The sequence below is a fragment of the Hippopotamus amphibius genome, chromosome 10 (genome assembly GCF_030028045.1).
Source record: "Hippopotamus amphibius kiboko isolate mHipAmp2 chromosome 10, mHipAmp2.hap2, whole genome shotgun sequence".
Taxonomy (NCBI): Eukaryota; Metazoa; Chordata; class Mammalia; order Artiodactyla; family Hippopotamidae; genus Hippopotamus; species Hippopotamus amphibius.
The window spans coordinates 109,659,097-109,674,412 of NC_080195.1; the positions used below are offsets into that span (position 1 = coordinate 109,659,097).

The 15,316-nt window shown below is 42.8% G+C and overlaps 1 protein-coding gene across 4 annotated transcripts in view; it reads right to left on the reverse strand.

Moving 5' to 3' along the window:
* Nucleotides 1-13,002, reverse strand: part of VPS26C (VPS26 endosomal protein sorting factor C) — a 47,934-nt gene extending 34,932 nt beyond the window's left edge. Inside the window, exon 1 of one of the 4 annotated variants that reach the window (XM_057696321.1) lies at nt 12,856-13,002. In XM_057696321.1, coding sequence (XP_057552304.1) covers nt 12,856-12,912 — 57 coding nt within the window. In that variant the 5' untranslated portion in view covers nt 12,913-13,002. The remainder of the gene's footprint in view (nt 1-12,855) is intronic. The other 3 variants (XM_057696318.1, XM_057696320.1, XM_057696319.1) reach the window with 3 other exon arrangements.
* Nucleotides 13,003-15,316: the final 2,314 nt, after the last annotated feature.

A 15,316-nucleotide genomic window follows, 5' to 3' on the forward strand; every position in this document is an offset into this window, starting at 1 on the left:
TCCTAATTTACACCCCCCCCCTTGATAACCATAAGTTTGTTTTCTGAATCTGTGAGTCTATCTCTGTTTTGTAAATAAGTTCATTTGTATCATTTGTTTAGATTCCATATATAGGTGGTATCATATGATACTTGTCTTTGTCTGGCTTACTTCACTTAGTATGATCATCTCTGGTTCCATCCATGTTGGTGCAAATGGCATTATTTCATTCTTTTTTTATGGTTAATATTCCATTGAATATATGTAGCACATCTTCTTTATCCATTCCTCTATTGATGGACACTTAAGTTGCTTCCATGTCTTGGCTACTGTAAAGAGTGCTGCTGTGAACACTGGGAGGCATGAATCATTTTTTTTTTCTTTAAGAACTTTGAGATGCAATTGACATACAATAAACTGCATATATTTAAAGTGTACAATTTGATTTTTTTTTCTTATTAGCAATGTATATATGGCAATCCCAATCTCCCAATTCATCCCACACACTCCCCTGCTCTCCCCACTTGGTGTCCATATGTTTGTTCTCTATAACTGTGCCTGGGAGGCATGTATCTTTTTGAATTACATTTTTCTCCAGATATATGCCACGGATTGGAATTGCAAGATCATATGATACCTCTATATTTAGTTTTTCAAGGAACCTCCATATTGTTCTCCACAGTGGTTGCACCAATTTACATTCCCGCCAATAGTGTAGGAGGGGTCCCTTCTCTCCACACCCTCTTCAGCATTTATTGTTCACAGAACTTTTGATGATGGCCATTCTGACTGGTCTGAGTTGGCACCTCACTGTAGTTTTGATTTGCATTTCTCTAATAATTAGTGATGTTGAGCATCTTTTCATGTGCCTTTTGGCCATTTGTACGTCTTCTTTGGAGAAATGTCTTTTTAGATCTTCTGCCCATTTTCTGATTGGGTTTTTTTTTTTATATTGAGTTGTATGAGCTGTTTGTATATTTTGGAGATTAATCCATTGTCAGTCGCATCATTTACAAATATTTTTGCCTATTCTGTGGGTTGTCTTTTTGTTTATGGTTTACTGTGCTGTGCAAAAGCGGTTAAATTAGGTCCCATCTGTTTTTGTCTTTATTTCCACTACTCTAGGAGATGGATCCAAAAAGATATTTTTGCAATTTATGTCAAAGAGTATTCTACCTATGTTTTCCTCTAAGAGTTTTATAGTATCCAGTCTAACATTTAGGTTTTTGATCCATTTTGAGTTTATTTTTGTGTACAGAGTTAGAGAACGTTCTCATTTCATTCTTTTACATGTAGCTGTCCAGTTTTCACAGCACCACTTATTGAAGAGACTCTTTTCTCCATTGCATATTCTTGCCTCCTTTGTCGTAGATTAACTGAACATAGGTGTGTGGGTTTATTTGTGGGCTTTCTATCCTGTTCCACTGATCTATATTTCTCTTTTTGTGCCAGTACCATACTGTTTTGATTACTGTAGCTTGTACTATAGTCTGAAATCAGGGAGCATGATTCCTCCAGCTCTTTTTCTTTCTCAAGATTGTTTTGACTATTCAGGGTATTCTGTGCTTTCATACAAATTTTAAAATTTTTTGTTCTAGTTCTATGAAAAATGCCATTGGTAATTTGATAGGAATTGCACTGAATCTGTAGATTGCCTTGGGTAGTATGGCCATTTTGACAATATTGATTCTTTCAATCCAAGAACACGGTATATCTTTCCATCTGTGTATGTCTTCTTCAATTTCTTTCTTCAGAGTCTCACAGTTTTTGGAGTACAGGTCTTTTGCCGCCTTAGGTAGGTTTACTCCTAGGTATTTTATGGTTTTTGATGGAATGGTAAATGGGATTGTTTCCTTAATTTCTCTTTCTGACTTTTCATTGTTAATGTATAGAAATGCAACAGATGTCTATGTATTTATTTGTATCTTGCAACTTTACCGTATTCACTGATGAGCTCCAGTAGTTTTCTGGTAGCATCTTTAGGATTTTCTATGTATAGCATCATGTCATCTGCAAACAATGACAATTTTACTTCTTCTTTTCCAATTTGGATTACTTTTATTTCTCTTTCTTCTGATTGCTGTGGCTAGGACTGCCAAAACTATGTTGAATAAAAGTGGCAAGAGTGGACATCCTTGTCTTCTTCCTGATCTTAGAAGAAATGCTTTCCGCTTTTCACCACTGAAAAATGGTTTGTCATATATGGCCTTTATCATGCTGATGTAGGTTCCCTCTATGCCCACTTTCTGCAGAGTTTTTATCATAAAGGGATGTTTAATTTTATCAAAAGCTTTTTCTGCATCTATTGAGATGATAATATGGTTTTTAATCCTTCAATTTGTTAATATAGTGTATCACACTGATTGATTTGTGTATACTGAAGAATTCTTGCATCCCTGGGATAAATCCCACTTGATCATGGTGTATGATCCTTTTAATGTATTGTCGGATTCTGTTTGCTAGTATTTTATTGAGGACTTTTGCGTCTATGTTTATCAGTGATATTGGTCTATGATTTCATTTTTTTGTGGTATCTTTGTCTGGTTTTGGTATCAGAGTAATGGTGGTCTCATAGAATGAGTTTGGAAGTATTCCTTCCTCTGCAATTTTTTGGAATAGTTTCAGAAAGATAGGTGTTAACTCTTTTCTAAATGTTTGATAGAATTCGCCTATGAAGCCATCTGATCCTGGGCTTTTGTTTGTTGGGAGTTTTTTTTATCACAGATTTAATTTCAGTACTTGTAATTGATCTGTTCATATTTTCTATTTCTTCCTGGTTCAGTCTTGGGAGATTGTACCTTTATAACAAATGGATAAAGCAGTCTTTTAAAGAGCTGCTCACCATACAAACATGTACAGAAAGTTGTGTATGCAGGTAGAGGACAACAATATTTGAAGACAGGCATTCTTTACTTCACAAAAGTATTTTACAAAAATTATATCTTTACTTGCTTATGTCTATATGGAAAACTATATGAAAAGAGCCAGGATCCCAAGGCCAGAGAGCAAGAGTGAACAGCTTACTGGGTCTACTGCCCCATGCAGGGATAGGGACAGGCATGAAGGAAGTCACTGCATGAACTGACCTCTCCCTACACCCTCCATCCAAATAGAGCAAAGTTTATTTCTGAGCTTTGGAACACTGTGCTTTTCTTGTTGGCATAATACCATCAGTTGCTGATTTGTTAATAATGCTCTTTCGAAACAGTCTGGCCTTCATGTGCTCACTGGAAGGGGAAGCAGATTAGCCCACCTGGCTGATGGCTAATGAGTAAGTCTGTTCTCCCAACAGAAGTTGAAGCTTAGAACACTAACTGCGGGTGGGGATGGTGTCATAGATTTGTCTGGTAAATGAACTGCATTTGCAGATAACAACTACCGATTAAAATCTTTGAGTGAAATGAAGAAATACTCAGAGCTAGGGGGATAAAATTTTCCCAAGTGTAGCTGAGATGAAAAAGGAAAGCAAATGGAAAACTGGAGTCAAGTTACAACTTTTCTGGAACCTGCCTGTGCTAAGAGGGCAGATGACAAGCAAGAGGCCGGAAGAGCACCCGGGGGCAGAGGTGCAGGGAGAGTGGTGGGCACTAGAGGGGCTAGGGATGGATGCCAGGGAGGATATCAGAGAGTCTGGTTGGCTGAGCCCAGAGGATGGTGGGAAGGGAGAAGGCGCATGGTTTAGAGGCGCAGGGCCAGGGAAGGGGAGGTTAGTGGGACAGCACGTTGACAGCTGGGACCCTTTCTAAGGAGGGCTAGCTAGACTGGACATCTGTAGAAGAGAGCGGCTGGGCTCTGCTGACTCAGGCTGGGGCAGCAGTGGGGATGGAGCCAGAGAATGACAGGAGAAGAGGGGTGCCGTCTCCCCCAAACCTGCCTGTGCTGCTGGCTCTCCCGCCTGCGAGCAGCACAGCTGGGAGTTCAGCGCTGGGGGACAATCACTAGACAATCACTGCAGAAGCAGGTGGTTGTCAAAGGCTGCAGGTCTCAGCCCACAGAGAAGGCAAGGCTGGCTGCACAGAGGGAACCCAGGACGACGCACGGCCAGATCTGGACTGGGGTCTCCACATCAAGGGCAAGGCAGAGGAAAACCCAACCACCATGCCTGAGTCGGAGCAGCCTGCAGGGGGAGGGGAGTGTCAAGGGTGTCCCTGACATGCTGAGACGTGTCCAGAGTCTAGACATGGATACGCCACAGGGGCCAGGCAGACGTCGCTAATGCTCAGGTCCAGACGGAATTCGCTGCAACAGACACCAAACAGAGAACTAACGAACACTGTCACTGCATCCCAGGGTTCAAACGGCCTTGGACCACTCTGAAAACACTTCTCATGCATTATGTAAGGGTTGGGCTCTGATTAAGAAGACAAGCCTTTTCAGGAGCATTAGATAATTAGTGAGAAAAAAGACCCACTTAAGGTTTAGAGGACTGCATTCCAAAGGGTTCATACCTCCCACAAAATTATCCTGAGACCCTTCCTAGCTCACAGTCCTACCCTAACAATCTGCATCAGCATTCACTGTAACTGACCATTCATGCATCAAGAATCCAGCAGAACAAAGTAGAATAGTGAAGCTTATTTTTTTCATACCATTCTAGCTTTGCAATTTTTCTTCATAATAATGAACTGGCATATAAAGGATTTTTCCTCTTTAATCTTTTTTTTTTAAACAAGAAATTACATGAAAGCCAAATAAGACAAAATGCAAACCTAGAAGTTCTTGTGGTAGCCCTAACCAGCCCACCATGCATAAATCCCTTATTACTGTAACCTGGCTAGGCTGGAGAGTAAATCTCCCATTTATGTTTTTCACAACCATAATATTTAACAGTGTCATTTTCGTGAGTGCATGTGCCAGGATTTCAGACTGTAAGACATTCTGACTTTATAAAAACAAATGAAATATATTTACATTACAAAAAATTTACCGCAGGCCTCTTTTAACCAATAAGCTCTTCCAGCACACTGAAAATATAACGTAATTTAGAATGCATTTGAGTCAAACTTTTGGTTCAAGAACACATCTACTGCACCAGCAAAGAAGTACGCAGCAATGCCAAAGCCACACCCAGCTTGCAGTGTGCCAAATGCTGTAATCTCTATCTGCTCTCCTGGGTCACTGGCCCCCTTCCTCCAAGTCCACCCTGGGGAGACATCCAGCATCTGACAACACTTACTATGCCATTTGTAAGGTGCACGAACAACGTGATTAAAATCAAGGCAGACAGAGCAATTCTAAGTGTGAACTGACATCGTGGAAAAGTGTAACGAAACCACCACCTACCATCTGATCCCTACTTCGGGTCAGAACCTATAATAAAGGTCTTGAAACATTATCTCATTTAATTCCCAAAACAAAGCCTCTGCGCAGGTATCAGTCCCATCCTGCAGATGAGAATTAAGACCTGGGGAAGGCACACAGAGTTCCAGGCTTTGGAATAAAAAGACGTGATTTCAAACATTCACTCTTACATCAATGCCCCTGGCCTGTCACTGAATTCTCTGAACTCAGTCTTCTCACCCATAAAATGGGAGAGAAATGCCATCTCTTCAGTATTTGTGAGGATTAAAGCAGTCTGTGAGTTGGAAAGAGCTGTACTGGTACCATATGTTATTATCAAACAATAACAGTTAAGTGTTCTCATGCGAACTTTTACTGGAAATATGGAACTAGGGAATTTTTTAAAACATTCCTGATCGTTCTGTATCATACATGGGGCTTTGGAAACAAAAATTAAATCTCTGGACTCAACGGGAGTCTCAGGGAGAAGGTGGCATTGCTCAAGCTCTGAGGAAGGTCTACTGTCTCTGAGCTATGCAAATTATGACAAACACTTAGGGAGTCAAATTTTGGACAATTTTCTATTATTTTCTGTTTCTGAGCTAGAAGATAACCATATACACAGGAATTCTGAAGTCCCCATTCCCAAATTTATTTGAACCATTTTCTTAACAATGATTGTCCTGGACTTACTAGGTGGCGCAGTGGTAAAGAATCCGCCTGCCAATGCAGGGGACACAGGTTCGAGCCCTGCCCTGGGAAGATTCCACATGCCACGGAGCAACTAAGTCCGTGTGCCACAACTATTGAGCCCATGTGCCACAACTACTGAAGCCCACGCGCCTAGGGCCCGTGCTCCACAACAAGAGAAGCCACTACAATGAGGAGCCTGTGCACCTCAATGAAGAGTAGCCCCCTTGCAGCAACTAGAGAAAGCCCATGTGCAGCAACGAAGACCCAACGCAGCCAAAAAATTTTTTTTTAAAAATTAAATAAATAAAAAAAAAAAAAAAAAAAAAAAAACCAACACAATGATTGTCCTAAAGCAAATACAAGTAGTTGCAGGGGAAGGGGCATGTGTAGCTGGGTCAAAATAAGACTCTTACCAGCATCTGTCTAGAATTTATATCTAGAATATTGTTTATAATTACAAAGCAAAATCTGTAACATACCTATAAGACAATATTTTTCCCTTCTGGATCAATGAATTCATAAAACTACTAGTCTTATGAATTCTGCTTAAAGTCTATGGCTTAAGGCTTCAACTATGATTTAATAAACTTTCTGAGCACCTACCACGTGGCAGGTACTGAAAGGCCACGGAATATAGATATAAACAAATTATTTTAGTTAGGCTGACTCAGAGAACAAATTAATTACAACAGAAGTTAACTGGTGCAATGACTGTGGTATACATAAAGTGTGCTGGTAACCTGTTACAGGTCACCGCTAAATTACAGAAAATAACCCCGTGTTAGTCTTTCATTTCCTGACCTTGGAATTTCCCGACATTCTTTTTCATCACAACCTCACTTTCTGGTTAAAGTTACTCTTCTCATAAGGAATTTTCTAAAATCGAAATATTAAATTTGGGAATTACTGTAAGCCTATGAGTGAGAGTAGTTTATATAACAGAAATTAGGACACACACTTCTAAGCAACTCATGTGTCAGAGAAAAAGATCATAATGGAAATTAGAAGAAATTTAAGTTGACAATCATAAACATACTACAAATCAAATCTTGAGGGACAGGGCAGTGGGGCATTATTTCAGGGTCTTCCTACATCTCCACAGAACATGACGTTGCTAAATCATAAAGCCGCGGTACCATCCTCTAGAGCAGTGCCTTCCGTGGAAGCATCACTAGATGCTTCCAACCTCTCCCTCTCTTCTGGCCCCCTGCCCCTCTCCTGCAGGACCTGTGTGGGGTTACCAGAGAGTCTGCTGTATAACAATTCACCAACCTATTAAAAACCAAAACTTATGGAATGCAACTAAAGTTGTACTTAGAGAAAAATGTCAGCATTTTTAAGAGAAGGCTACAATTTAGTTAGCTAGACAGTCAATTTATGACGTTAAAAAACAAAAACAAACAAAAAACCAAGAGAAGAGCAGAATAAACCCAAGGAAAAGAAAATAAATATTCTGGAAAGACAATATAGTGAAGTCACTTTAAAAAATTACTGCTAAATGAGATGAGGATGAGCAGCTGTAACAGGTGGGGAAACACAGTAAAAGAAGCCGTTTACGGGACTCAGATTGCTTCACAAATGGCTACCAGTTCCTGCTCACTTTGCTCCCACTGTCTGTTCTCTCTGATGCAAACAAATAGTGAGTGTGGGGTGGGGAGATCCCAGCCCAGCACTCAGCTTTCAGAATAGGCTAGAGCATCACCACCTCAGTGAAGCTCCAGAAGGGCCCTTCCCCTTCCCCCCTCAAACAACTACACCTTACTCTGAGCTCTCTCACACCAGAGATGTACCCATTTGAGCACAAGTAGGTTAGCACCTTGTTTTCTCTTTACCTATTTCACTCTAGACCTGTAAGGTGATCAACGAACACTGGCTGAATTAATTTAAGTCTAAAAAACAGCCTAAAAAGAATGAATTGATGAAGATGTGGAGACGTGGAAAGGTAAGGACACTGTTGAGCAAAAAGAACAAGTTTTGTGTGGGCGTGTCTGTGTGCATGTCTGCGTGCACATGCAACTATTACTCATAGGAAGTGTCTGGACTAGCACACAAACTGTCAGAGGATACCTCCAGGGACAAAGAAAAGGGGTCAGAGAGAGAAAGAACTTGACTTTTCACTTTCCAGCCTTCTGTAAAATATTATGTTTATATTTTTTAAAAAATGATTCAACTGTGATTTTTTAAAAAAACACCACCATTTTGAATGAGCATTTTTTTCCTAGGAAAAAACTCAAATGACAATTTTAAACCCAAGTATAACTTAGGTTCTCTGGTGTCCACAGAATCAGAACCATTTTCACATGCTTCCACAATAACTAAGATACTGAAAAGCACAGGAACAGACTCGGCTGCATATGTTCTGAGGAGAAGTCACAGTGGCTTTTTAACTGAAATACTACAGTGCTATTCATAGCAATCCTAGGAAATGAATAACCACTACTCCTATGTAAAAAGCGCCTCCATCTTGCACGAAAATGGGCGCTCTTAGGAAGGTGGTATAGTAAGAGTGTTGTCTGGACATGCTTTGCAATCTGATGACCTGCACTGGAATCCAGGCTGTCATTAGCTGGGTGATCTGGGGCAAATTTCTTAACTTGTCGAGGCCTCAGTTTCCTCGTTAGTAAAATGGGAGTGATGCTACCAGACTCACAAAACCCTACAACAGGGTTTCCAGAGTCTCTCCGGTGGAACGTAAGACGGCTGATACATGGACACACACACTTCACTTGAGTGACAAGCGCTTAAAACATGAGCACATAGGTGGCAGCCACCTCGAGCAAAGCAGGATCATTACAGGTGCTGTGCTCTGGCAGGCCCATGGATGAATCTCTGGCAACTGAACCTGTACCAATGCTGATGAGATGTGCTGAGAAAACTGTGAACTTGTATTTATTAATCCCACCTGCAGCTAAGAGTCAGAAGGGTGAGAAAGACAGGACCCCCCACCCCCTGCACAACCATGGTGCAAACTGGGCTTGAGATATGTGCTGTCTGAAGGCACTGAGAGCTCCAAGGGTCCTGCCCCCTGGAGCTCTGGAAGCAGCCCTGACAGTGCTGGCCACCCCCTCCACTCATCTTGAACCACAGACGATGGAGTCCAACACATGAGTCATTGCATGCATGTCCAGGTGTCTATTTCTGTCCAGTGATTAGATTCATTAACTTAATAATTTTTTTGGCTTTAAAATATATACAGTTGACCCTTGAACAACATGGATTTGAGCTATGTGGGCCCACTGCGGATATTTTTCAATAAATATGTTGGGAGCAGTTTTGGAGATGTGTGACAATTTGAAAAAACTTGCAAGATGAACCACGTAGCCTAGAAACACCAAAAAAATTAAGAGAAAGTTAGGTATGTAATGAACGCATAACATATATGCAGAGACTAATCAATCTTTACATAGGCATCGGGTGAGTGATATTTAATATAAAATTAATGTGGTAGTTTTTCTAACTATTTTATAACTTTGCTTTCAAGGAATTACATTTCCATACAGTATGTCTCTCTGTAATTGGAAAAACTGTTTATCAGCCTATCATCACAGGTAATTTTTTTAATGTAACAATGTTTCCAATACTGTATTGTGAATACTGCACCTCACGTCATAACCATTTTATAATGAGGCATTCATTAGTATATAGGCTAAACTACCAAGAAGCAATAATATCAATTACACTAGGCTACCACAGAGCAATTATACTGCTGCTTACTCATTATCAAGGCATGCATCATGACACCTGTAAATAAATATGAACTCTTTCACATCCTCTCTTGATTTTTGATGTCTGGTATTAGTAATGCTTAAATCATCTACAGTGTTTTGTAGCATATAATACAATATTGATGTAGGTACTGACAGACAATTCACCTTATAAACAGACAAACTACAGTACTGATGAATATAGCACAATACTCTGTAAGTGTACTGTCTCTTCCTTACGATTTTCTAAATAACATTTCCTTTTCTCTAGCTCACTTTATTGTTAAGTATACAGTATATAATACATATAACATACATAACATGTATTAACTGTGTATGTTACTGATAAGGCTCCTGGTCAACAGTAGTGCTGGTAGTTACGTTTGGGGGGAGTCAAAAGTTATATGCAGATTTCTGACTGCACGAGGTGGGGTGGGGGTCAGCAGCTCTAACCCTTGCATTGTTCAAGGGTCAACCGTACACAGCAACCCTCTATTTAGGAGAAGCTACACTGGTTTTTCTTTCATAATTGCCACGTGAGGTCTCCTTTTAAAATACATTTAATGTAAAATACATTAAGTGTAAAAGTGACTGAAGATTGGGCAACACTGTCATAAGCTAACTGGTGCAGATTCTGTTCCTAATCCTAGCATGAAGGGATGTGCACCGGATGGGCAGAGCGGACACCCCCTTTCACCCTACTACCCACGAGGAGTGGTCCTTGCTGCATAAGACTTCCAGCTAGGTCAAATGGACAATTCCATTTCTCCATCTTTTTCAAATGTACTTTCCATTACGTGTGCCGTATTTTAAACCACAGAAAACATCTCAGCATCTCAGCTGCTGTAGTATCTCTCAATGGAATGTGCAAACTTTTGAATGAAAATAATATGTATTAAAGCTAAGAGAACATATCGCCTGGCACTGCCTCCCCAATTCTTATTTTGATATTTTCCAAGCTACAGAATTTGTATGAGAATACAAAGTAGAGGGAAACCCCGGAACCCTCAGACACTGCTGGTGGAGTGTAAAGTTGTGCATGTGCTTTAGAAAACAATTTGGTAGGTTTTCAAAAAACTAAATATAAGGTTACCATATCACCCAGCAAATCCACTCCTAGGTATATACCCAAGAGAAAATGCAAACATATGTTCACACAAAAACCTGTACTGGCATATTCATAGTTGCACTATTCATAATAGCCAAAAAAGCGAAAACAACCCAAATATCCATTAACGAATGGATAATAAAATGGATAAACAAAATGTGACTTATTTACACAGCAGAATACTACTCAGCCATAAAAAATGAACGAGAAACCGATATGGGCTACAACATGCATGAACATTGAACACGTTATGCTAAATGAAAGAAGCCAATCACAAAAGGCCACATATTGTATGATTCCATACATATGAAATGTCCTAATTAGGCAAAGCCACAGAGACAGAAGGTGGATCTGTGATTGCCAGGGGCTAAGAGGGAGAGGGAATGAGAAGTGACTGCTCATGGGTACAAGGTTTCTTTCGGGGATGATAAAAATGTTCTAAAATTAGACAGTGGTGATGGCTGCACAACTCTGCATGTATTAAAACCGCTGAATTCTACACTTGAAAACGGTGAATTTCATGGTATTAGATCTTAATAAAGCTGTTATTTTTTTAAAAAAAAAGAATACAAAGTAGACCCATACGGCTTTCAACTACCATCATCAATTGTTAATATTTTGGCACATTTGCATTCTTTCTCCCCACATGCGTTGCACACACACACACAACTTATGGCTGGACCGTTTAAAATTTAGTTATTGTTATGCTTCACTCCTAAATACTTCAATGTGGAATATTCTCCCACATAACCAAAATGTGAATATCAGACTGTGGAAATTTAACACCAATACAAAACTCTTATTTACTACATATATAGCCCATATTCAAATTTATCAAAAATTAGGTATTGTATTTGGTTGTCATATCCCTTTCACCTCTTGAAGCTAAAATCTCCTGTCCTTTTAATGACAATGACATATTTGGAGAATCCAGGCCAACCACTGCACAGAATGTTTCTCATTTTGAATATGCCTGTTTCCTTATTAACTGAGTGAAGTTAAGTATTTTTGGCAGGAAGACTACACAGGTGAGTTGCGTCCTTCTCCGTGCTTCATGCCAGAACCCTCTATTACTGTGCCAGAACATTTCAGGCTCATTAGTGGTGACAGTGATAGTAAGGTGGTACCACTGCTCGTCTTAGATGGTGACTATCAGATTCCTCCACTATAAAGGTAGCTTTTTCCATTTGTAATTAATAATCTGGAGGTGACCATTTGAATTTGTGTAAATAGGTTTCCCCAATTATCTCGCACCCAAAGGCTCTAGCGTCCCTTTTGAGACCTCCCTGCATTCACGTGACCAACCACTACTCTCAATTTTATTCCAGAGTGCTAGAGCTGGCTGTGATTTCAACCCTGGCTGCACATTAGAACCACTGGTGTCTCTGGGTGTGAGACTCCGGGTCAGCGTATTTTTAAATTCCCCAGGGTGATTTATTTTGATTCAGAGTGAAGGCTGAGATTTCCTCAAATGAGAGGTAGAGGAACCCTGCATCCTCATTTGGCAAATAAGGAAACTGAGGCCCGAGGAGGTTAAGTAGCTAGTGGCACAAAACTGGTTAATGGCATAGTTAAAAATTTTTTTTACTTTCATTTTAATATGCTATTCCTTCCGTCTCCAAAACCGGAGAAATGCATAACTTTTGCACAGTGTTAGAGCTGAGCACGGCCTAAAGCTGCTTCCAAGGTTAATTCTGCCTTTCTGTCATTAGACTTTTGCATTCACCTTAGAAGTTTGGCCATCGAGCTCCTCCGCCCTCAGTGCTCACTGCGACAGCTCAAGCCCGGAGGCCCAAGGCCGAGCTGGATGTTCAAGGGGTCAGAAGGTTAGCGCTGCAGCCCTGGCGCCAGCCCCGCGGCCCTGCATGGCCCCTAGCCACGGCGGCGACTCCGGCGGGGGCCGCTCGTAGAGCAGCCAACCACGCACGCAAGACGCACCTGGCGGGGATGCACCTGACGGGGATGCACCTGGCCGGTCCGCACCTGAGCGGGACGCACCTGGAGGCGCGCCTTGCCCCGCCCAGGAAAACCCAGACGTGTGCGGGACCTGGGAGACAACAGAACCTGCAGGCCCGCCCACCCCCCACTTACCCCGGCGTGATAAACCTTGTTCGCTCTTTTAATCTTAATGTCCAGGGTGGTCCCCATCTCGAATACTCCGCTTCGGGCGCCACTTCCGGCCGCGCGTGACCCAAGGGAAAGACAGGCCTCCCCTCCCCTCGGTCCAGGGCTCCGCCCCCTTTCCCTCTCGTCCGGCAGTTGCGTCACGTGACCCCGCGCTCGGCGCCTGTTCGTCTACCCTGCCTTCCTCTTTCCGCTGCAGGGGCGGGCCTTAGCTTAGCCGCGGACTGTCATTCTTCGCCCCGCCCCCGCCGAAAGCCAGGGGCGAGCCCGGTTAGCCCCACCTCTTCCGTGAAGACGGTGATAACGCCGGAAATACCCTTCTCGTCCGTTTACTAGAGGGAGGGGGAAACGGCTCTCCCGGCGTGCCCCGCGGTAGGGGGCGGTGCCGGGTACGCGTCGCGGGGGAAGCCTGTGCTCTGAGGCTGAGGTTCCCGTCAGGCTGTGCGGCGCCAAGAGGCGTTGAGCTATGGAGTTGGCGTTAAGGCAGTGATAACTGGGGGCTGCCTTCCCCTCCAATCCCTTCCTCACGTCCTCCCCGGTTTCTTCCGGGGGCTCTGAGGACGGAGGCCTTGTGTCCGTCCTCGGCTAGGCGGCCCTCCCTCCCCTTTCCACGGCCCCGCGCTCCCAGCCTGCAAAGCGCGGGCCGGCGGGCGGCTCGACTGCCCCGTCCCCGCCGCCGGGCGGGGGGCCAAGGTCTCGGGGAGCGAGGGTGACCTCGCCCCGCCCCGCGAGGGCGCGGGGGCTTGTGGGTACTCCCCCGGCGCGCGCCCCGGAACGGGGTGTTGAATATTCATATTCGCGCGCAGACTGCGGGGAGGGGTGGCGCTCAGGCCCTGGGTCCCGACAGTGCGCGGAAATGAAAACCCCAAAGCTGAGGGGGACCTGCCTAGTCTTTTTTTATTTCTCAGCAAGAACCGACTAAACTAGACACAAGAGTTACATGGCTTTCTGGGAGGATTGTGCCCAGGCAGGGCAGCACCGCAGTGCTAGGCAACATACTACGCTTATTGAGATAAAATCCCTTGTCAATATTTTAAACAGCTTTCCAGTGAGCAGAGTGGTAAATTTTCATTGTTTTGGTAACTGGCTTAATATAGTGAGTAAGTGCTTTTTGGTTTTTTTTTTTTATTCCTTGATTCTGATTTTTTTAAGTGCGTTACTTTTAGGATTATGTGAGAACTTTTCCGTAAAACGGTTTCCTGAATTAGTATCACGAGCGCGTCTCTCGAGAATGTAAGGTATTTTATAGGACAACAGTGATGGTGCTGTAGCTGCAGTTGCTTTTGAGGGTTGATACATTGGTATTTCCCAATATACAGATCTTAGATTTCAGCTCCTTTCAGCCCTCAGGGCTTCATTTCGGTCTTGGATAGCTTCCTGACAAACTCAGCAATTCTAAAACAATTCATTAGGGGCTTAATAATCACTGTCTAGTCCATTTGCAATTCAGGACTTGAATCCCTCTCCACCAGACTCACCCATCATTTCCAAATGGTAAAATGTCAATCTCAACAGACAAAGCAGTGACAAGGGAGAAGAAACACCTTACAAGGATCCACGTTCCAGACTTTGCTTCAGCAAACCTGCTTTATGCTTATTTTGCAACAGAACCTGTCTTGTTGGTTGAGTACCAGTGTGCTGTATTTCACCCATCTGTGTAGGTTGTACACATTCTTTCTGGAATGCTGGTGCACTGCAAAGAGCTTTAATTCTAGCAATTATCAGTGTAATCCGTTTGTTGAGCCCTCTCCGTGATGGCTTCCAAACATAAGAACACTCCGTTTTGCTGTGATCACTGCTCTTTCGAATCTTTTCTATCCCTTAACCACAGCTTAGGTGTTACTGTTCCGGTCAATTCAGTTACTGAAAATCAGACGGTGTCAAAGTGTCAATCTCGTGGATTGAGTGGGACCCTAGATTCTTAGGGTGCTAAGGTACAAGTCATGGTTCTGTCTCTCAGACACGTGCCTCAACATCCTTTTGAAGGCTTGGCTTCTTCTGTGTTGAGGCAAGTTACTCTTAACCGGCCACTGATAGAGTTCTCTTTTAGTTGATCCCTGCTTCTCTGGATAACTGGCTCTTATTTGAAACTCCTTTCATGGGTCACAAATGGAAGGGCCCGATGGGCTTTGTTGTCTCCATGTGTTTTCACGGAAGATCTACCTCCAACTGGATCTTTTCCATCACCCACTGGCAGCACCCAGCAGTACACCCAGTCTCCTGGGTGAGGGTCCACCATGACAGCTGGAGACCATTTATCTTCCACAGAGTCCAGCTGACTGTTGAGAAACACGTATCCTTGCCACACAAAAGGGCCAGGCTGGAGGCTGCCCTGTGGCCTCTGCTCTCCACCCTGCCATCTCTCTTCAATCTTCTTGTTCCCTCCTGAAATACAGGCAGAAGTAAATCAGCAAGAATGCTGACTAGA